This window comes from Mus caroli, unplaced genomic scaffold (assembly GCF_978045245.1).
Source record: "Mus caroli unplaced genomic scaffold, Mus_caroli_1 scaffold_18, whole genome shotgun sequence".
Taxonomy (NCBI): Eukaryota; Metazoa; Chordata; class Mammalia; order Rodentia; family Muridae; genus Mus; species Mus caroli.
In genome coordinates, this window is record NW_028227273.1 from 28,025,910 (window position 1) to 28,049,449 (window position 23,540).

The following is a 23,540-nucleotide window of genomic DNA, read 5'->3' on the forward strand; positions in this document are numbered from 1 at the left end:
GCCTCCGCCAGGCTCAGAGTGGTCCTTTGACAAGAGCCCGCGGACTTGAGCAACTGTCCCTGTTATTTTGTATCGGGTGTAAGTGTAGGTAAACCTTGGGTGTGGTGGATTGATCACTACTATATGCTCTCAGTGTCCTTTATAAAATAAGTAAAATATCACTAAGAAAATCAGCGCAAAATAATAAGTCTCCCATCTAATCCCTTTTCCCTAGCACCATCTATGCCAGCCTATGAATTTGAGACACCTTTGAATCAGACTGATAATACAGTGACTGTGATGCTGAAACCTGCACAAAGCAGAGGGGCTCCAGTCAGGTAAGGGGCAGTGGGAGGGGCCAGAGGGAGGGACCAGTGGGAGGGCCAGAGAGAGGGGCCAAGGGAGGGGCCAGAGAGAGGAGCAGAAAGAGAGGGGCAAAAGAAGGAACAACAGCAAAAGGACTATACTGGCTCCAAAAACATGTTCACTAATTTCTCCAAAGTCTTTTTCTCGGTTTTCCAAGCTGCATCCTCGTCAGCTCTCCTTAAAGGAACTGTCTGAGGAAGATGCAAGGGCCAGCATGGAAGGGGATGTAAATGCTGCATACTCCAACAAAAGAGGGTTGTTGTCCTTTTTCTTAACCAGGCATCTTGACTCTCAAATAACTGCTTTCTGCATGCAGTTCAGGTTCCCAGGAGTGGTGGACATTGCTTTCTGAGCTTTAAATCAAATGGTTTTTTAAAATATATATTTATTCAATGTTTAAATTGACTAATTTCCCAAGTACATATTTAATGTATTAGGGGTTTTTTTTGTTTTTTGTTTTTTTTTTTTTTTAAGGAGAGAAAAATACTGGGAAAATCAACATGAAGTCTTTACTTGAAATTAAGTTTATTACCAACATCTAGGCCGAATTTCTCATTCCACTGTGATTTCTGTTTAAAAAGAAATCACAAAGTAGGCAGGACCTTCACAGTAAATGAGTTAGGAATGATTCAGAATATCCCAGGAATGTATCTAGCATAGGATCCCCAGTCTCTGTAGGTATAATTTCCTCTTGTTTCAATGGGATTGGGTATTTCACCTTTGCCTATCTGGACCAGTACCCTTGCATCCATCCCTTATTCTGAATAGCATCTGAATAGCATCTCCATTCACAGTAAGACTGTGTGCAGTTTGTCTCCAGGCTCCTGTTTGGAGAATTTGATCTGATGAGCCTTTTAAATCCTGATGACATGTGACCATACATCTCCTTCCTTTTTATGTGACAAATTGTTGGGTTTTGTTCTGTCTGATAACACTCACACACACACACACACACACATACATCTTGGCTCATGCAGCCAAAGATCGCAGGAGAATAGTATTAGGGTAGAATTGTGGAGATTTATGGTTTTTTGGTTTTTTTTTTTTTTTAAATCTTGAAATGTCTTTAAAAACAACTGGGGTCCTGTTGAATTGTGTATCGCAGTCCCTCTTTGAGCCATTTATGCCAATTCATAGGGACAGTTATCTAGAACAATGAATATGGACACACTCTGCTAGGCATTGATGCTGTTACCACTGGGGGAGGATGATCTGATGCTGTGTGACACCCTGGGTTGATTTTTGTACATTGTGGCTGTCTGATCATTTGACAGGGCCCAAAGCAGCCATTTCCGGTTTCTGTCCAGGCCCATGTCTTCTTCCAGCCATTTTCCAGGCCCTGTGCAGGCTCTGTGTGTATGTCCTGACTATCCAGGCTCTGTATGTATGTCAGGCACATGGGCATGCCATTTCTCACAGCCATGGGTCAGGCTCAGTGCACAAGCATATGTATTCTTTCTTAAAGCCGTGGGTCAGGATGTTTTCATTTGAAAAACCCCGAATTTCCATTAAATGAAAATGTACACCCTGATCACACAGCCTTGGGTACATCACTTATTTTCTGGACAAACTAACAGTTTTCCAGACTCAGCAATAATGAGCACAATATCATTTATTCTGTGAAGCTTTACAGTCAGAGTATCAACGGTCACCAAGGTTCATGGCCACAAATGAAAGGAAGCAGATAGCTAAGGGTCCCTCCAAGTCAGCTATTGCTGTTCTCTCGTGTCCTACAAAATCCCTTTCTATTGCTGTTTCCCACCTGCAAACCTCTCACTCAGATTCCTATCCACACCGTCATATTGATCTTTCCAAATCTACATTTTCAACTTAATTCTCTTTGATCCTTCTACCTTTTTCTGCTCCATTTTCTATTATATTCTGCACTAAGTTCTTGTCTCATTGTGTATTTTTATATATTGGTTATGCTTTTGGATATGTTGCAACCTCACTGGTTAGTTCTAGATAAACTTATGCTTTCTATTTTATGTCTGTAAACAAACATGCACACCCACACACACACACACACACACACACACACACACACACAAAATTGAATGTTTGTCAGAGCCCAACACACAGCTTAGATTATCCCACAGGCCTTATATCTTCACAAAACTCATTTCCCTACCATATGAGAAATTTGGGTTTTTATCAACACACCCCTATCCACATTGGTCATGGAATCATCAAATTCAAAAGTGTTCTTTTTTTTTTTACTAACTTCATGTTGTTATTGAGTACCCACCCCTTGAATTTGCCAGAGCCGCTCTGTGTTCTGCATCCTTTCCAGTGTCTCCCATAGAAGGAGTGCCCTGAGATTAATGAAGGTGTCACCTCTCTTCCTCAGCAAGTTCTAATAACTGTGTCACCTGTCTTCCCCAGCACTAGAAGCAGGATCAAGGGCAGTCCAAGTTGACTGGAAGGATGATGTTCCCAAATGGGCAGATTGTCTCTGCACACATCTGAGAGAGGAAATGATCATAGCCTTACCTGTCCAGGTTTTATTCTTCATTCTCTCATAACAGCAAATGTAATCTTCAAGAGACTCACTCTGTAGAACAACACAGAGGACCGATTATCCATTGAAAAAAAAAGAAGGCCTATATATCTGCAAAGACTGCTTTGGGAGAAAATGTCTAAGGTTTCTTCCAAATGAATAGGGTTTGTTAGGCTCTCAATTTTCTTTGATGTTTAGAGAAATAAGAACCCTGATTGAGAAATCATATGGACCTACAATATAAAGCCATTGTGCAGATTAAAATACTGAGCACATCTGGAAATTTGCAAAGCACACATGAAATCAAACTGCCACACACACAAAAATCGCCTCCCAAGTGATAAAACAAAAGGCAGAATGAAAAGAGGAAAGAGAGAGAGAACATCTGTTGGCTTTCCTGGGTTTTGAACAGTATTGTGCAGTCAAAAATATTATTGTCGTGTGATTTCAATTCTTTGCATTGATTTGATTTTTTCTTTGATCTGTAGTCATCAAGTGTTGGAATTCATTTCTCTTCCGTTCGTGTACCTCACTGGGTGAGCTGGTGGCATATTGATTCTACCATCAACCCCAGCTTGTTTAAGACAGATTCCCGAAATTGCACACAGCTTTCCACGTAAATGATTGTTGTCTTTTTATTGACCAGCACATCAGCTCTGTCACATAAAATTATTTAAATCCAGAGATGGCCAAGAAGAACAAAAATCTCATTATTCCATCCAGTCAACTAGCACCAGGATGGAATTTAAATGTCTATATATGGATTCGGCTTTTTCCTCAACAAGACAGGAAAAGGCTTAATTTTCTTTTGCTCAGTTAGAATTGTCTCATTTCTGCCTTCTCTCCGTCATTCATTCTAGGTAGATGAAATCCAACAGAGAAAACCCTCAGAATTTGTCAGAAAGGAAGCCACTCAATAAAGGATGGGTTGTGTGCTAACAAGAATGCTTTGCACTGTATATGAGACTGTGTGCACATGTGTGTGCACTTGTGTATGCTTGCATGTTCTATGTGCTTGTGTGTGAGTGTGCGCATATGTATATGCATGTTTCATATTAAGGAAGAGTGAAGTTGAGGCACTGAAGGAATTCCATCTACTGTCACAGAATATGTCACATTTTATGAAACCGGCTTGAAGCTGATACTATATGGAGAGTGTGGTTGTTTCTCTGTTTCTCTGACTTCTTGCCCACGTGTCCCCAGCTAGTTATCAGACAGTGGTGTCTGGTATAGGGAGTCTGCGAACCTGGATCACCTCAGAGATGAGAATCAAGGGCATGGAGAGTGCCAGTGAAAGGCAAAAGACAAACAGGCGCCTCACTTGAGGATGCTTCCTTTGTTAGAAATGCCGTTGGCAAAGATGGCCTAGTCGGCCATCAATGGAAAGAGAGGCCCATTGGACTTGCAAACTTTATATGCCCCAATATAGGGGAATGCCAGGGCCAAAAGAATGGGAATGGGTGGGTAGGGAAGTGGGGGGCGCTATGGGGGACTTTTGGGATAGTATTGGAAATGTAATTGAGGAAAATATGTAATAAAAATATTAAAAAAAAAAAAAAAAAAGATGGCCTAGTCGGCCATCACTGGAAAGAGAGGCCCATTGGACTTGCCAAATTTATATGCACCAGTACAGGGGAATGCCAGGGCCAAAAAGTGGGAGTGGGTGGGTAGGGGACTGGGGGGGAGGGGGAGGGTATTGGGGACTTTTTGGATAGCATTGGAAATGTAATTGAGGAAAATACCTAATAAAAAAAATTAAAAAAAAAAAAAAAGAAATGCCGTTGGCATACAGGTGACTGCAGTTAAAAACATGTAGGTTGTGAGGTATGAACAGTATATTTCAAAAACAGCCTTAAGCAAAGAGTAGCCCATATGTTTGTCTCTCTCCCTGTGACTCCAAAAGAATTTTTCATTGCATCAGCACCATCTTGTTGATGCTTGTGAGTGTGCCAGCATCCAGGGGCTCCTTCTGAGCGTTGAGTGAGTTCAAAGTGTGTCCGTACTAACCGCTGCATCGTGTCTGCGCCTGCCGTGTTTCCTCAAGACAACCCTAACAGGTCATTTGTTTCCATTCACAAAACTGGCCATGGCCCTCTAGCTTCCCTTCTGTCTCATTTTATTCAAACCGAGAATCATGAAATAGAATCTTACATGAAAATTGAACATCTGGCGATTGTGTCCATCAACAAAAGTACAAATACAGTTTCTATAGTTCTCATTTCTATGGCGCACCTTAATATCTGATGGCATGGGGCTCTTCATGCACAAACAAGTTACTGGGCTTTGATCTCATAAGTATCAAATTCTCCTGACTCCACCTTGTACATAACAGCTCTTGAGAAAGGGCAGTTGACTCTCCTGTTGCTTCCTAGGTAGTAACTAGCCATGGCTACCATCAGCTGTGTTAAACTCAGCTATAAAGCTAAATAAAGTTCTTCACCTTTGCTATACTGTAAGTTCCACAATCAGGTGTGCCCAGGAAGAGTCCATGGGGCTGGCCAATATAACTCATGTTCTCACTCTTTACCATGATGCCAGCTTCTTAAAGACAGGAATGTGTGAATCCCAACCCATTGGGATGCCCCCTTCTAATTATGTTGATGTTTATTTCCCACATTCTACGTTTTTGTCTTTTCACCTGCCTTGAGTTAAATCCTAGCTATGAGGAGCCAGTTAAATAGCAATGTGAAAACATTTTAGTTGTTGTGATTGACTGAGGCAGAGTGCGTCTCTGATAGTGTTCTGTTGCTGAGTCTGCCTGGTTGCCAGTCACACGCACCTGTGGCCACACCCTCTTGTGCACCCACTCTGTTTCGGAGACACTGGGTGTCTGCTGGAAGTTAGGTCCCGCGTGGCTTGGAAGCTGTGTGTATTCATGTCACTGCCATGAACTGAGCTCAGGCTGAGTTGTAGTTTCAGCCCCCTGGGAAGGCTCTGTCCCAGCAGAGTCAGTTCATGAAAGGCGTGTACCTTCCAGTCTGAAGGTTTTCCTTTGCTCCTCCGGGTGCATGTTCTCAGAATGACCAAAAGGCCATTCTCTCGTAAAGCCTCTCTTTTCAGGTGGCAGGGGTATCTGGTCTGATCATCATTCACTAGAGCCGATCTCTCAGTGTGCAGTCAGACACTGCTGAGCCCCTCACTGCCCATCACCTCCCTCCATGAAGGTTAGGGAGTTTTCCAGTATCAAAGGTGACATTCTGGATGCCTTTGCTGCCAGAGATCGGAGGTCATTTTTATGAATACTGTTTTTGAATGTCAGTATCAGACACCCTTTTGAAAATTCATTTTGGAAATAGTTTGTTCAAGAATCCTTCACAAGAAACTTTAAAAATGGCAGGGAAGAGATGATAATAATAATAATAATAATGTAACAATGATTAACACTAACAATAATAATGCAGATGTGTTAACAGCATTTATACAATATAACTTAAGTTACCTTTGCCTCCAACTCTTATTTAATCATGCCTTCATGCATAAAAATAAGCCACAAACATTTCCCTTTTCAAATTTCTTTTCTTGCACATAATCTTCCACATGGCTTTGTGTGTGTGTGGGGGGGGGGTAATTAGACTCAAGCTCCTGTCTCTTTGCTAGAGCCTTGTACTTACCTCAAGTCACCAGGACACATACTGTTTTGCACTGGCCTTTATAATTTGAATGGAGGGGCTGGTGAGATGGCTCAGTGGGTAAGAGCACCCGACTGCTCTTCCAAAGGTCCAGAGTTCAAATCCCAGCAACCACATGGTGGCTCACAACCATCCGCAACGAGACCTGGCGCCCTCTTCTGGAGTGTCTGAAGATAGCTACAGTGTACTTACATATAATAAATAAATAAAATCTTTAAAAAAAAAAAATAATTTGAATGGATACAATCCGCATGCTAAATTAGGAGGAATTATGCAGACAGGAATCATTCCTAGTTCACCTGCAAGGCTTCAAAGAGAAGAGAGAAGCCAGCCCAGAGCCTGGGTACGATGGCAGACCCTTTCCCCCACCTGTCCAAAGACATCTCTGCCTGTTAGTCACCTCAGGTAGAGTGGCTCTTATCTGAGTTTCATGCCCTACAGCATAGTTCTGCCTACACTGGCCCTGTGGGAACTGAGTAGGGAAACAGTGGTCACTTTGAGGGCCACCCCAGGTGAGTGTAGGTCTCTTAGAGCAAACCCCCTTCTTTAAACGTTTGGGAGCAGGAAGGCTTTGAATTTCACGTTTGAGCAGGTTTAGGGCTATGTATTTAGACTACTGGTTGAGCACCCTTGAAATCCAAGACCCTCCAAAATGCACACCTTTTTTAAAAAATACTTTTAGATTAAGGATAGTCTCAACTTCACTTGGTTTATCGTCCACAATATTATCTCAGTCCCTGTACATGGGGTTGGTTAAGAAGATGCCTGTTCACCATGGCAACTGACCTTGAATTATAATTTTTATAATCACATCTTGTTATGAACCCATAATGATTGAATTAAGATAAGCTTCGCTAAAGTAGGAGATGCAAAGGAGGATTTCTCTGTTGTTGAAAGCCCCAGAAGGCACTGCGAAGGATGTTCCATCCAGGGCTCATGTATTCTGACTGTGGTGCCCGCTGTGCAGAGTAATGACAGGTGGCCTTTTATGGAGCTGCACAGCCTGAGTCTAATGTGATAGTGGCTTTTTTTTCTTCACTATTATTATCGTTATCTGAAACTTTCATAACTAAAGGATTTTTTTCACTCTGCCCTTTGTTCACAATATGTGTCTATAATTGAGTTCATAGTTTTCACCCAACCTTTTAGCTGTAATTAATATTTTATTACAATAGATCTTATCACAAACCTGCAGAGCAGCAGGGTGTTTGGACTGCGAGCTTCCATGAGTACCCACCACACTCACACACGGAGCATGGGTGGCTAGTGCCAGAGAAACTGAGAGATCATAAAATATGCATATGGTGGCCTGCCAACCTCATGCAGCAATCTAAAGCCAGCCTTAAGATCCCAGCAGGACAAAGAGAAATTAGCGATGCTGACAGAGATCATACCAGCCTTAGTTGCTGTGTACTACTGGTCTGGTCTCATCCATATTCGAGGATCGAGTTGCTGTCAGATCAGTTGCTCTCACAGCCAAGTCTACTTGAAGAGCCAAGGAATACTGGCCATAGTTACAGCAAGTTCACTTTGATCCCAAGTTTTCCGTTTAAACTGATGAAATACTTTTAATATATGTCATTATATCTTACCAGGCCGTTGAGAGTATTTTCACATCTTTTGTTTTTAATTAATAAATTAATTAATTAATTTACATCACAAACACTGGCTGCTCCCCCTCCCAGTCCCCCCTCCAAGAGTCCCTTGGCCTTCCCCCTCCCCTTCTCCTCTGAAAGGGTGGGCCCTCTCCTGGTTATCACACCCCCCTGCCCCCCGCCCTCTCCCATCAGATCTCTACAGGATTAGACACATGTTTCTCCATTGAGGCCTGACAAGACAGCTCTGTTGGGGAATGGATATCAGAGTCAGGCTACAGCTATAGGGACAACCTCCTTCCAGTAGTTGAGGGACCCATATGGAGAATGAGCTGTACTTCTGCTACATATGTGCCTAAGGCTTCAGTCCAGCCTGTGTCTGCTCTTTGATTGGTGGCTCAGTCTCTGAGAGCACCCAGGAGTCCAAGTTAGTTGACTCTGTTGGTCTTCCTATGGAGTTCTTATCCCCTTCGGGGCCCTCAATCCTTCCCGAGTCCCTGACCTTCTACCTATGTTTGGCTGTGGGTATCTGCATCTGTTTCAGTCAACTACTGGGTGGAGCCTCTCAGAGGACAGTTGTGCTAGACTTCTGCCTGCAAGCATAACAGAGTGTCATTCATGGTGTCAGAGATTAGTGCTTGCCCATGGGATGGGTCTCAAGTTGGGCCAGTTGTTGGTTGGCCATTCCTTCTGTCTCTGTTCCATCTTTGTCCGGGCATTTCTTTTAGACCTGTCAATTTTTGGGTTGGACATTTTGTTGGGTGGGTTGGTATCCTTATTCCTACACTGGGGTCCTGCCTGACTGCTTTAGTTCCATGTCTTCACTGTTAGGCATCTTGACTAAGGTCACCTACATGGACTCCTGGGAGCCTCTCCTATGCCAGGTCTCTGGGACTTCCTAGAGACCTGGCAACTGCAAATTTCCATTCATTCTCCTGGCCCTCTGGCCCTCTCTAATGTCTCTTTCTATACCCGATCCTGCCCACACTCCTTTCTCCCTCTGCTCCCATCCAGTTCCCTCCCTCCATCTTCCTCCTATGACTATTTTAAGTTCCTGTCTAAGTGAGACATCCAGTTAGACCAGCATCATTTGTCGAAGATGCTTTTCTTTTCTATTGTATGTTTTTGGCTTCTTTGTCAAAAGTCAAGTGTCTGTAGATAGGGGTTTACTTCTAAGTCTTTGAATCACTTTCATTGATCAACATGTTTATTTCTATACCAATACCATGAAGTTTTCATTACTATTACTGTGTAGTACAGCTTGAGATCAGAGATGATGATACATCCAGAATTTTTTTTTATTGTATAGGATTGTTTTAGCTACCTTGGGTGTTTACTTGTTTGTTTGTTTGTTTGTTTGTTTGTTTGTGTTTCCATATGATATTGAGAATTGTTCTTTTAAGATCTGTAAAGAATTGTGTTGGAATTTTGACCAGGATTGAGTTGAGTCTTTAGATTGCTTTTGGTGAGATGGCCATTTTTACTATGTTACCCCTACTCATCCATGAGCATGCGAGATCACTCCATCTTCTGATTCTTCTTTAATTTGTTTCTTCAGGGACTTGAAGTTCTTGTCATAGAGGTCTTTTTTCTTTTTTTCTTTTTTTCTTTTTAGATTTTTTTTTTAGATTTATTTATTATTATATGTAAGTACACTGTAGCTGTCCTCAGACACCAGAAGAGGACATCAGATCTCATTACGGGTTGTTGTGAGCCACCATGTGGTTGCTGGGATTTGAACTCCACACCTTCGGAAGAACAGTTGGGTGCTCTTAACCACTGAGCCATCTCGCCAGCCCCGAGGTCTTTTTTCTTGATTGCTTAGAATTACACCAAGATATTTTTGTATCAGTTGTGGCTATTGTAAAGGGTGTTGTTTCTCTGATTTCTTTCTCAGCCCATTTATAGTTTGTATAAAGGAAGGTTACTAATTTTTTTTAATTAATTTTGTGTCCAGCCACTTTGCTGTAGGAGTTCTCTGGTAGAATTTTTATAGTCACTTATGCATATTGTCATATCATTTGCAAATAGTAATACTTTGACTTCTCCCTTTCCAATTTCTATCCCCTTGATCTCATTTTTTTTTTTTTTTGTCTTATTGCTCTAGCTAGGACTTCAAGTACTATATTGAATAGACATGGAGAGAGTAGGCAGCCATGACTTGTCCCTGATTTTAGGGGAGTGCTTCAAGTTTCCTTCCATTTAACTGATGTTGGCTATTGGTTTGCTGTATAATGCTTTTATTATGTTTAGGTGTGTGCCTTGACTCCCTGATCTCTCCAAGTCTTTTAACATGAAAGGATGTTGGATTTTATCAAAGGGTTTTCCAGCATCTAATGAGATAATCATGTGATTTTTTTTCTTTCAGTTTGTCTATATAGTGATTGTGTTGGTCAGTTTTGTGTATTGAACCATCCCAGCATCCCTGGGATGAAGACTATTTGGTCATGGTGAATGATGTTTTTGATGTGTTCTTGGATTCAGTTTGTGAGAATTTTGTTGAGTAATTTGTGTTGATGTTCATGAGTTCTTTCTTTGCTGAGTCTTTGTGTGGTTTAGCTATCAGTGTGACTGTGGCCTCATAGAATAAGCTTTGCAAAGTTTCTTCTGTTTCTGTTTTGTGGAATAATTTAAGGATCATTGGTATTCGCTCTTCTTAGAAAGTCTGGTAGAATTCTGCACTAAAACCATCTGACCCTGGGCTTTTATTTATTTATTTATTTATTTATTTTTGGAAGACTTTTAATGACTGCTTCTATTTCGTTAGGGGTTATGGGATTATTTAGCTAGTTTACCTGATCTTGGTTTAACTTTGGTATGTGGTATCTATCTAGAAAATTATCATTTCATCTAGATTTTCCATTTTCGTGGAGTACAGGCCTTTGAAATAAGACCTAATGATTTTTTTTTAATTTCTCAATTCATGTTGTTATATCTCCCTTTTCATTTCTGATTTTGTTATTTTGGATACTGCCTCTGTGCCTTTTAATTAGTTTATCTAAGGGTTTCTCTATCTTGTTAGTTTTCTCAAAGAGCTAGTTCTTGGTTTTGTAGATTCTTTGTATTGTTCCTTTTGTTTCTAATTGATTGGTTCCATTCCTGAGTCTGATTATTTATTTCCTGCTGTCTAGTCCTCATGGGTATGTTTGCTTCTTTCTGTTCTAGAGCTTTCAGGTGTCATGTTAAGGTGCTCATATGAGATCTCTCCAATTTTTTTTATAATGGTACCTTTTGCCATGAATTTTCCTCTTAACATTGCTTTCATTATGTCCCATAAATTTGGGTATATTATGCCTTCATTTTCATTGAATTCTTGAAAAACTTTAATTTCTTTATTTGTTCCCTGACCAACCTGTTCATTGAGTAGAGAGTTGTTCAGTTCCCATAAGTATGTAGGCTTTCTGTTATTTCTGTAGTTGTTGAAGCCCAGCTTTAATTCATGGATCTGATAAAACACCAGGGGTCATTTCAATCTTCTTGTATCTTTTGAGGCTTACTCTGTGCCTGATCATATGGTCAAATTTAGAGAAGATTCTGGGATGTACTTAAAAGAAGGCATATTCTTTTGTTTGTGGGTGAATGGTTCTGTAAATATCTGTTAAATCCATTTGGTTCATAACATGTTAGTTTCATTGTTTCTCTGTTTAGTTTCTGTTTTGATGACCTGTCCATTGAGGTGAGAGTGGGGTGTTGAAGTCTCCCATTATTATTGTGTGAGGTTCAATGTGTGATTTGTGCTTTAGTAAAGTTTCTTTTACAAGTTTGAGTGCCCTTGCATATGAGGTACAGATGTTCAGAATTGAGATATCATCTTGGTAGATTTTCCTTTGATGCATATGAAGTGTCCTTCCTCATCTCTTTTGATTACTTTTGGTTGAAAATCCATTTTATTAAATATTAGTTTGGCTACTCCAGCTTGTTTCTTGGGTTGGTTTGCTTGGAAAACCTTTTTCCAGCCCTTTACACTGAGGTAGTGTCTAACTTTGCTTCTGAGATGTGTTTCTTGTATGCAGCAGAATGATGGATTCTGTTTGTGTATCCAGTCTGTTAGCCTGTGTCTTTTTATCAGAGAACCGAGTCCACTGATATTGAGATGAGAGATATTAATGATCAGTGTTTGTTATTTCCTCTTATTTTGATGTTGGGTATATGTGTGTTGTTTGTTTTCTTTTCTGTGAAATGAGTAATTTCTTGTGTCTTCTTGGGGGTAGTTACCCTCCTTGTGTTGGATGTAGATATTGTTTAACTTTGTTTTTATCATGGGATATTTTGGTTTCTCCATCTATCAGTGATTAAGAGTTTTGTTGGTTATAGTAGTCTGGGCTGCCATCTGTGTTCTTATTTAGGGTCTGTAAGACATCTGTCCAGGATCTTCTGACTTTTATAGTCTCTGTTGAGAAATCAGGTAATTCTGATAAGTCTGCCTTTTATAGGTTTCTTGGCCTTTTCCCCTTGCAGCTTTTAATATTCTTTCTTTGTTCTGTATATTTAGTGTTTTGTTTATTATGTGACAGGAAGATTTTCTTTTTTGGTCTAATCTATTTGGTGTCCTGTATGCTTCATGTATGTTTTTAGCCATCTCTTTTTTAGGTTGGGGAAGTTTTCTTCTATGATTTTGTTGAAGATATGTTCTGTCCCTTTGAACTGGGGATCTTCACCTTCTTCTATTCCTATTATTCTTAGATTTGGTCTTTTCATAGTGTCCCAAATTTCCTGGATGTTTTGAGTTAGGAACATTTTACATTTGGCATTTTCTTTGACTTATCTATCAATTTATACTACGGGATCTTCTACACCCGAGATTCTCTCTTCATCTCTTGTATTTCGTTGGTAATGATTGCATTACTAGTCCCTGTTCTCTTTCCTAGATTTTCTAATTCCATGGTTGCCTCCATTCATGTTTTCTTCATTGCTTCTATTTCTGTTTTCAGGTCTTGAACAATTTTATTCATTTCTTTCACCTGTTTGATTGTATGTTTTCATATTTCTTTAAGGGATTTTCTTTCCTCTTTAAGGACTTCTACCTGTTGGATGGTGTTTTACTATATTTCTTTAACAGAAATGTTTATATTCTCTTTAAAGGCCTCTTTCATCTTCATGAGATGAAATTTATGCTCACTGCCTTGCCCTTCAGGTATTTTAGGATATCCAGGGCTTGCTGTGGTAGGAGAGCTGGATTCTGATGGTGTCACATTTCACTGATTTCTGTTGATTATGTTCTTGCACTTGCCATTCACCATCTGTTTGTCTCTAGTGTTGGCTGGCCTGGGTGTCCCAGGTTGGAGTAGATCTTCCTGGAGGTAGGTGGATCTGTGTAATGGGGAGCAGTGTGCAGGTGGAGGTATGCCACATCTTTTCATTCATTGATAAAATTAGGAGAAAGTTATATCTAAACAAAGAACAGAATGAATGTGACTTTTTTTGAAGTTGCAAAGCAATCGACCTGGATTGCACATGTAGTCTTTTATTATATATGATATGCTTGTTTTGTAAATAATGAGAAATTAGACTTCAAAAAGATAATAACAAGCTATCCATTTTTAAAAGAGTATATGTGTGTGTGTGTTTATACCCATAGAAGTCAGGGATGCTGGGTATCCTAAAACTGGAATTAGAGACAGTTGTAAGCCTTGTAAGCTAGTGTTTTGGGGTACTGAGAACTGAATGAGTCCTTTTCAAAGTACCGAGTATTTTCACCTACTGTGCCCTCTCTCCAGTCCCCCTCTCCCTCTGTATAATTATTGAATATGTGATCTGTGCCCCAAAATGCAAATGAAGGCAAAAAATCATTATTAGACAGACCAAAAGCAAAATCCGTGAGGCTTTGAAATAATCAGAAATGTCGTTTTTAAGGCATTAGCCAAGGCCACAGTGAAAGGCTCGTGACATCTCTCTGACCCATCCTCTGCATCCCTCCTTCTGTTAACCCGTCAGGTCACCTCCCAATATATCATGATGATGAGAAATTGAATAAATGAATAAGAAAAAATGGACAAATTCAAGTCTACTGAAAGCTTCCTGTGGAAGGCCAGCTGAGAACCCTGCACAGCATCTGAGCTCTCCAGCTTGAGGAAGTACATGAAAGATGTTCAGATGTTCTTTTCTGGGTTATCTTTCATATGATATTCTATATGAATGTAGATTTCTTCTGGTAAAGGCTTCAGAGTTTTGTTATAGAATTGTCTGCCGTAAATTAAATTTTACACTAAGTCTCACTCCATTGGTGAGTTCTAATGCAATGATGTCATATCTTTCACAGATTTGTCATCACTGCAGGTTATACTTTAATATTGCAAATACTGTCGGAGGATTTTTCATTCCTTTGAATCCCACAACAGTGGTGGCAGAGGGCTAAGAACAGTACAACTTTAATAAACAAAAAGGAACTGAGTAATATATTAAAAGGATAATAGAATTTTAATTCAGCTCACTGAGCCCAGAAACTTCTGATCAGCTTGCCAGCCTTGAGAATTTGCTGTCTTTAATCTTTTTTGAGAAAAACCATTTGAACAGTCAGAGTTTAAAAAGCTAGATTCAAGATTCTGATTATGGATGGGAAGACTTTATGAAATTCATAAGTAACTCAATGTTATTTGTACAAATAGAAAATATACCAGTGTGGTCAAGGTACCATTGACATGGGGACTAATGACATCTTAATTTACATCAGGGGACAGCAGTCTGCTGCAGCTTGGCAGCAGTGAGGATTTAGCTGTTTTTCATTAGCACATGGACTTTGATAAAGGGGAATAGAAAAGAGCTGTTTGACCTATGAGTGCTTAAATTATTAAGCAGCAAATAGATTTGAGGGCTGACTGCTTAAAAATCTAATGTGTCTCATGGACCAAGGATGAAAAGGCATCTGGGGTTTGAAATTGCTCCAGTCAACTTAATTCTTTCTTTAATATTTAGAGATGAGTAGTTGGTAGCCATTTAACGTATGATGTATCTGGAGTAGAGTGTTTGATGTAAGTTAGCCAGTTGGCTAAAAGGGAGGCCCATTAGATGGCTGTTTAATTGTCAAATGTTCATCTAGCCTCCATTAAATTGTTAACTGAAAAAAAAAGTATTTCCCATTCATGTTCATGTAAGTGTTCATCTCACACACACACACACACACACACACACACACACACACAAGTGTCCTTAGGAAACTCTTCATTAGAAAACAATAAATTAGATTGAGTTAAAGTAGGGCAGGCCCAGCACATAGGAGGCCCTCAAACAGTACCTGTTGGATTCATAAAGGAATGGTGACACCCACAGGACCCAGGCACTGATGAAGTAGGAGAGGGCACCAGTGGTAGGAAAGATGAGTAACAGATCACATAGGAGACAGATGCTGGCTTTGAGTCTCTTGGGCTTGTCAATTGTGGGTTGTCCAAGAAAACTTAGCATTTAGCCAGCCCCATCTGAGCACTCTTCACCGTTTTCTCTTGGTAATATCTTATTCTTTTAACTTTTATGTATTCAAGGGATAAGTAAAAATGGGTTAGTAGCAAAGATTAGTAAAGCAGAGCATAGCATCAAATCTCAGTGACCCAACTAGCAATCACACATGATGTGTAAACTAGGAATCATTTCTAGATTTTATTATGCCTTCAAAAATATGCACTTCTAGAACCAAAATATGACTAAGTAGTAACCATCTATCCCCAGAATCTCACAAGGCTTGAAGACAACAATGCAGGGGCACTAATGGCTCCGACTCTGAATCTTCACTGAAACACATTTGTGAGACTGGAGCTGGGTCAGAGCCAATGAAAGCAACAGACTGGTCATAAGCCCCAGATAGAGGTGATGGAGGCCCTGTTTTATAAGAATCCCTTCCAAGAGGCCTGTAGGTTAGAGAGAACAGCATCCAAGTGCCAGACCTTACCTAGGCTAAGGAAGGGGCAGAGACAGACAGATCTGATCAGGAGAATTCCGGATTTGGAGACATGCAAAGTCAGAAGCATTCTGCTTGCTTTTCACAAGTCGGTTTTTCAGAATCCAGAGAAGACCTCTGAGCTGGCTCGGTGCGTGAAAGTGCTTACTGTAGTACAAGCCTGGAAACCTGAATAAGATGCCTTCCTATGGGAAGGTAGAAGCGAAGAATAAACTCCACAAAATTGTTCTTAGACCCCCCCTAACACACACACACACACACACACACACACACACAAAATCACATGCAATACATGCACACACACACACCATGAACACATCAACATCATCACATACATGTAAGCTCAAGCTCATCTTTACCTTCATAGAGAGTTTGTTGTTTCTTATAGTTCTTTTTTTTTACTAAATATTTTCTTTATTTACATTTCAAATGCTATCCCGAAAGTTCCCTATACCCTCCCCCCACCCTACTCCTCTAACCCACCCACTCCCACTTCTTGGCCCTGGCGTTCCCCCGTACTGAGGCATATAAAGTTTGCAAGACCAAGGGGCCTCTCTTCCCAGTGATGGTTGACTAGGCCATCTTCTCCTACATATGCAGCTAGAGACACGAGCTCCGGGGATACTGGTTAGTTCATATTGTTGTTCCACCTATAGGATAGCAGACCCCTTCAGCTCCTTGGGTACTTTCTCTATCTCATCCATTGGGGGCCCTGTGTTCCATCCAATAGATGACTGTGAGCATCCACTTCTGTATTTGCCAGACACTGGCATAGCCTCACACAAGACAGCTATATCAGGGTCCTTTCAGCAAAATCTTGCTGGCATATGCAGTAGGTCTGGGTTTGGTGGTTGATTATGGGATGGATCCCCGGGTGGGATAGTCTCTGGATGGTCCATCCTTTCGTCTTAGCTCCAAATGTTGTCTCTGTAACTCCTTCCATGGGTGTTTTGTTCCCTAAGGAGGAGTGAAGGATCCACACTTTGGTCTTCCTTCTTCTTGATTTTCTTGTGTTTTGCAAATTGTATCTTGTATCTTGGGTATTCTAAGTTTCTGGGCTAATATCCACTTATCAGTGAGTGCATATCAAGTGACTTCTTTTGTGATTGGGTTACCTCACTAAGGATGATATCCTCCTGAAGAAAGAAATTGAAGATCTCAGAAGATTGAAAGATCTCCCATGCTCATGGATTGACAGCATTAATATAATCAAAATGGCTATCCTGCCGAAAGCAATCTACAAATTCAATGCAATTCCCATCAAAATTCTAACTCAATTCTTTACTGAGTTAGAAAGGGCAATTTGCAAACACATATGGAATAACAAAAGCCCTAGGATAGCAAAAACTATTCTCAACAATAAAAGAACCTCTGGTGGAATCACCATGCCTGACCTCAAGCTGTACTACAGAGCAATTGTGATTTAAAAAACAAAACAAAACAAAACAAAACAAACAAACAAACAAAAAACCCTGCATGGTACTGGTACAGCAACAGACAGGTAGATCAATGGAACAGAATTGACCCAGAAATGAATCCACACACCTATGGTCATTTGATCTTTGACAAGGGAGCTAAAACCATCCAGTGGAAAAAAGACAGCATTTTCAACAAATGGTACTGGTACAACTGGCAGTTATCATGTAGAAGAATGCGAATTGATCCATTCTTATCTCCTTATATAAAGCTCAAGTATAAGTGGATCAAATAACTCCACATAAAACCAGAGACACTGAAATTTATAAAGGAGAAAGTGGGGGAAAGCCTCGAAGATATGGACACTGGGGAAAAATTCCTAAACAGAACAGCAATGGCGTGTGCTATAAGATCAAGAATTGACAAATGGGACCTCATGAAATTGCAAAGCTTCTGTAAGGCAAAAGACACTGTCAATAAGACAAAAAGGCCACCAACAGATTGGGAAAGGATTTTTACCAATTCATAGAGAGTTTGAAGCCATCCTGAGATAAAGAAGTCACCATCTCAATAAAAGGAGGGAGGTTACCATGGATAACTTAAAAGGAGAAATACACTTTATACTTACTGTGGAACATAATGACTTGAGTTTGATCCCACATGGTAGATCAAGCTCTCACAAGTTCTCCTCTGCTCTCCATACATGCACTGTGGTACAACCCCTCCCCCCCCAAAAAAAAAGGGAAAGATTTTTAGAAGGAGGTGTTCCTTGGGAGACATGAGAAGACAGCAGCCCGGTAATTGACGTCAGGAGAGTACGTCCCCGGAGGCCATTTGTGGTATGAGGTCAAAAGAGCAATGTTATTGATAACTCTACTGATGTGATAAAAGAGAAGGGCTCTCCATACAGTTCCCAAGGTGATTTATTTCTACAATTTGAAGCCAACTTGAATAGTGGTTGTGTCTGCAAGAGCAAGGAAGATCCTGCACTGGGCAGATGGCTTGCAGACTAAGCCTGCAGTTCCTTGATCAGGTGAACTGATTTCAGCAACTTTTTCTTCAGCTGTATCTTTACAGTTCTGCTCTGTCGTGTGTATGCTGCTTCCCGAAGTTGCTTCTAAACTGAGACCTTGGCTCTTATGTCAAATAACAAACAAACTGGGAAAGCTGACTCTGTCGAGAAACGGTGGGATAATTCATTCTGTTGAGAGACACCTTCGAGAAGCGAGAGGCTATTATGGTTTGTCCATTTTGTGAAAATAGTTGCCATATGTTGAGTAAAAAATTTAAATATATACAAGAAACAGTAGAAATCCACCTACTCTTCTGTTTTCATAGAAAATCATAAGAATTCTCCCAATTAATTGAAACCCTCAGATGCTAGGAGGTGTAGAATTGAAGTCTTGCCCAATTTACTCCCTCAATTCTCAACAAAACTGGTTCAAGAAAAAGCACAAACTTCCTCAGTGCTGTTTGCTAAAGAGGACACCTAGTTAAAAGTTCCTCCATGCTTGCCAGCTGCTGCAGAGCAGGTATCATTTAGAATTTCACTTTAGCCTTGACCCTTCACTCTTGCTAGTTTGCTGTTTGATGGGCCGTACTGTTCGCGACTGACTTATCTGTGCTAGATATCTATATCCCAAGTCCGTCCGTGCTCTCCTGAAACTGAATGCCAGCGAACCCTGCATGGATTATTCTTCCCTATATATACATACTTCTGATAGAAATCCATTTACCAATTCAACAAGTAAGAAAATAGGATAACAGCAACACTATGTTATAAAAATATGTTAATATGCTTTTTCTATTCATCTCTCTCTTTTTGAGAATCAAGACTATTGTATGCAATTGTATGCAAATTGCAGTTGGACGAAGGGAACGAAGCCACTGAAAGCAAATTGTAGCTAACATATCTGCCCTACTCCTTTTAATATGGATCAGACCACTGAAAGATTTAGAAGCTATAAACAGTTGTTTTGTGCTGGAGTCCTAGGTCTGCATGGAGTGGGTAGGACAACTCCGTCCTGGAGTCTATCAGGATCACATGCTTCTGAACACTTAGCCGTATGTGGCCTTTGAGGCGTCTCCCGCAATGATATTGCCTGTTGACTGGATCACCCATATGTGTTCTGTCAGCACCAGATTCAAGTTCCTTGACCCTGTTAACCTGGTGGTTGGCTGCACAAGTGATAGAGGTGCATAATGTGTTCCCTCTGCTCAGCCCCTTGGCCACATGTGTCGCTAATCAGGGCAACTTCTCAGGGAAAGGTGTGTTAATGTGTCATGTCAGTATTCACATATGTTTCTATTTTTTTTTTTTTTTTTTTTTTTTGGTTTTTCGAGACAGGGTTTCTCTGTGTAGCCCTGGCTGTCCTGGAACTCACTTTGTAGACCAGGCTGGCCTCGAACTCAGAAATCCACATATGTTTCTAAACCAGTATATACAAGTGTTTATAGATTAAGAAGTCAAGGAGACAGAGAGAGACGCAGGTTGGCCTTCTGGCCTTCCACTCTGTGTCCTGGCTCACCATGAGGCTTTATAAAGACTTCCTTTAATATTGCCTCTGTCATTCAGGCAATCTACCAGCTTTGGCAGTGCCTTGTACCTAACAAGACCCAACCGGAAGTCTTTTATGTGAGGAAGAGTTGAGTCCATCCTCTTCCCCTTTTATCTGTTTTATGTCACTGGTAATAATTTACTTCATTGTCCAACTATAAAGCTGCTGGACTACCAGCATCCACATCAGCCACTCGGATGCTCTAAAAGAATTGATTTTTAGTTAGATAGATGAGTGGGCTGATGACAGCGTGCATTTTATGACTGTAACAGACTGTGTTAAGTGGTTGTGTTCTAAGAGGTCAACAGATCATTTGACTATAGATTCAGAGGTCCTGCAGGTGAGACCAGCAGAGGCTTTCCCCAAGAAACTGGGGTGACAGGCATCTTCCCCATCAACATTCACTATGAGCACCTCCTGGATTACCTCATTACCCTAAGGAATCGCCATGCCTTCCTAATACCACAAGAGAAGATGCATCTCTTTGTCTGAAAGGGTTTTTAATCTAATCTTGATTTGGTTTGTGAAAACTTCTGTCTCTTTCTTTGTCTCTCTCTCTCTCTCTGCCTCTGTCTCTGTGTGTCTCTGAGTCTGTTTCTGTGTCTCTGTCTCTCTCTCTCTCTGTCTCTCTCAATTTTTTTCAAGAGAAATACTACTTTTTTGTCCCTATAAAACTGCTTCTTATGTTCATAATTCTAGAGACTATTAAGACATTAATTTTTCAAAAATCCATCATTGCATGTTTTCATGTGCTCCTAAAGTTATTTCAGTATTTGGAAGCTTTTTAAGAGGAGCTTTACGGGATCAGGGTCTCTTGTTCCCATCTGCTTTTTTTATGTGTAAGTTGGATGGTATTGCTTGCAACTTCCCTTGGTAACCACTGTAACTCCGTAACCCCAGCTTTGGGGTTACATTCCAATACCTTCTCTTCCTTCCCTCACAATGTCTCTTTCCATTGTTGGTCAAGGGCAGCGGATGTGGGAGCAGACAGGAAGGAGGATCTTTACCAATACTGATCACTGTACATTGTGTTCTGTAACTTGTTAAAATTTCCCATGCATTCTATACAGCTATACTTCAAGGGAATAATGTGTTACTTCTTTCTTTATAAACCTACAGTTAATATAATTTCAATTATTGGTTAAGCTGAATTAATTTCAGGAAAACTCATTAGGTTGATATCTGGTTGATATCTGGTCTTCAGAAGCACACACACACACACACACACACACACACACACACACGCACAGGTGTCCACACATGCACACATATCCATACACATTCATTGATTCATTATGTTATTTCCCATGGAAAATGGCTGAGGAAGAACATTGAACAGGAGGTGCCACTGTGTCCAGGCACTATGTCCACTGTGTTCTTTGTCCCTGATGTGTTCAAATTCCTGGCAATTGAAGGCTGAGTGGACCCAATCAGTGGTCATGAAATATTATGAATGCTTGTCTCTCTTTGCTTTATCTAGTGTCTATCAAATTGTTGTCGAGGAAGAACGTCCTCGGAGAACAAAGAAGACAACAGAGATCTTGAAGTGCTACCCAGTGCCGATTCACTTCCAGAACGCTTCCATCCTGAACTCACAGTACTACTTTGCTGCAGAATTTCCCGCCGACAGCCTCCAAGCTGCTCAACCATTTACCATTGGTGACAATAAGACATACAATGGCTACTGGAACACCCCCCTCCTCCCCCATAAGAGCTACAGAATTTATTACCAAGCTGCTAGTCGAGCCAATGGGGTAAGTGTGGAAGCTGGCTATGTATTAGGTTCTTGGAATTATTCAGGGAAACATGCTCAAAAGGAGACAAAATTCAAAACAAAAATCCAGCCATGCTTTTTGTGTCTTCCAAGTAGAAACAGTTTCTTATATTTTTAAAGGTCATTTTATCAAGAGAAACTTAAGGAAAGAAATGAATATGTGTGGGTTTTGTTTGTGCTTCAGGAGAGCATATTGTCAACATGTGAGTTATTATTTTCCAGCTTTCTTATTACTGAAAGTTGGCTAGTCATTCTGCTTAGCCAGTTGTTTTGAACGAAAATAGTTTAACTACAACACATACATTCAGCTCATTTAAAATCTTGTGAGATCCACAACATCTGTCTTTGAAGCATAACTCTCTCCCATTGCCTTGGCTCCAAGACTTCATGCGTTCTATATCGGACTAAATTAGGTGTCTTGTTTTTCCCTAAGAGAAAGGGGCTTTAGAAAGATAAAGGGGAGGCAAAGAAAAAAGACATTGTTGAGTCAATCCTGAAATTGCCTGTTCTCCTGTTCAGACCAACATAGGGCTCTGAGAAGACAGCAAACCTAACAGGGGAGAAAATGCTTGCTAGATCCTGCCCTGTTCTCTCTGCATCATGGCTCGGTCCAGATTTCACATCCACCTGATCTATGCAAGAGTGAGGCAGGGGGTGTGGGGTACAGAATGCTTCTCCAGTGGTGGTCACACAGGAAGCAGGAATAGGGCTGGAGAAGGAGACCAGAGCTGTCAGATGGGGAGACTGAAAGTATCATGCCTCTCTTCATGGTCCAGAAATGTCAGATACCCCACTCCTGGTATTTGAAAGCATATCTGAGCATGCCTCACTGAGAAAAAAGCCATACTTGAAGCATTGAGATCCTTTTTTAAATTAGAGTTAATAGATTAGAACTACATTTTCCTTAATTTAAATGCAGTGTGGATAATAATTTCATCTTCTTAATTTGATACAGGAAACCAAAATTGACTGTGTCCGAGTGGCCACAAAAGGTAGGTTGAAACTTTGGGATAGTCTACCTGTTTGTGTGTTGTATGCCTGGGGTTTACTTTATACTGTGTTTTAAAACATCTGAAACTATATTAAGAACTTCACTGAAATAAGATTATGGATATATATCAAATGTGCACATGTATGCATTTATATAGATATTAGGGTCTTATGATAGTTGATGCTGCTTCATGTAGATACCTTATAAAACAAGAAGTCACACTGCTATAGCCCAGGCAGTTTTCAATGGCTATCTCTATAAAAGCTATTTTGAGAATATTAATACTCTGTGACATCAGTATACATTTTTTAACATTTACATATGACTGGTAGATCTATATGCAGTGAATCTTCATATATAAAGGAGTAAACTATTACCCTTCTCCCTTCTCCCATTTTTTTGAGATTGAAGCATCACCATGATGCTCAGACTAGATCCAAACAGGTAGGCTCAAGAGACCCCCCCCCCAAGTAGCTGGGGCTATAAGTACAGGCCACTGTCCCTTGCCTGCCAGCCACTTTTTATTCTGATCTGGTCATAATGGCATTGGAAAGCCTGGGCTGCTTTCACTGATGAACCTAGGAGCTCGGGATGTTACAGAGTCTTATGTTTCCTGGCCTGGTTCAAGTATGAGCAGTGACTGTAACTAGGGTGACTTACCACTACACACTCCTTACACCAAGCCTGCTGAAGAAGGCACACATGTGTGTGTGTGTGTGTGTCCTGGAACTTGTGTAGCAGTGGCTCACCAGCCTCATGTTTCTGCCATCAAACAAAGGAGTGTCTAGGAAAGCGCTCTGAGGCATAAATGCTATATGCAGATGAGACCTTAAACACTAGCACT

General features: G+C 40.6%; 1 protein-coding gene across 4 annotated transcripts in view; it reads left to right on the forward strand.

Moving 5' to 3' along the window:
• Positions 1-23,540, forward strand: part of Ptprm (protein tyrosine phosphatase receptor type M) — a 688,723-nt gene that overhangs the window by 409,509 nt on the left and 255,674 nt on the right. For all 4 annotated transcript variants that reach the window (XM_029470944.2, XM_085832583.1, XM_085832584.1 and 1 more), the window contains exons 11-13: positions 215-317; positions 21,412-21,685; positions 22,661-22,697. In XM_029470944.2, the coding sequence (XP_029326804.1) occupies positions 215-317; positions 21,412-21,685; positions 22,661-22,697 (414 nt within the window). The remainder of the gene's footprint in view (positions 1-214; positions 318-21,411; positions 21,686-22,660; positions 22,698-23,540) is intronic.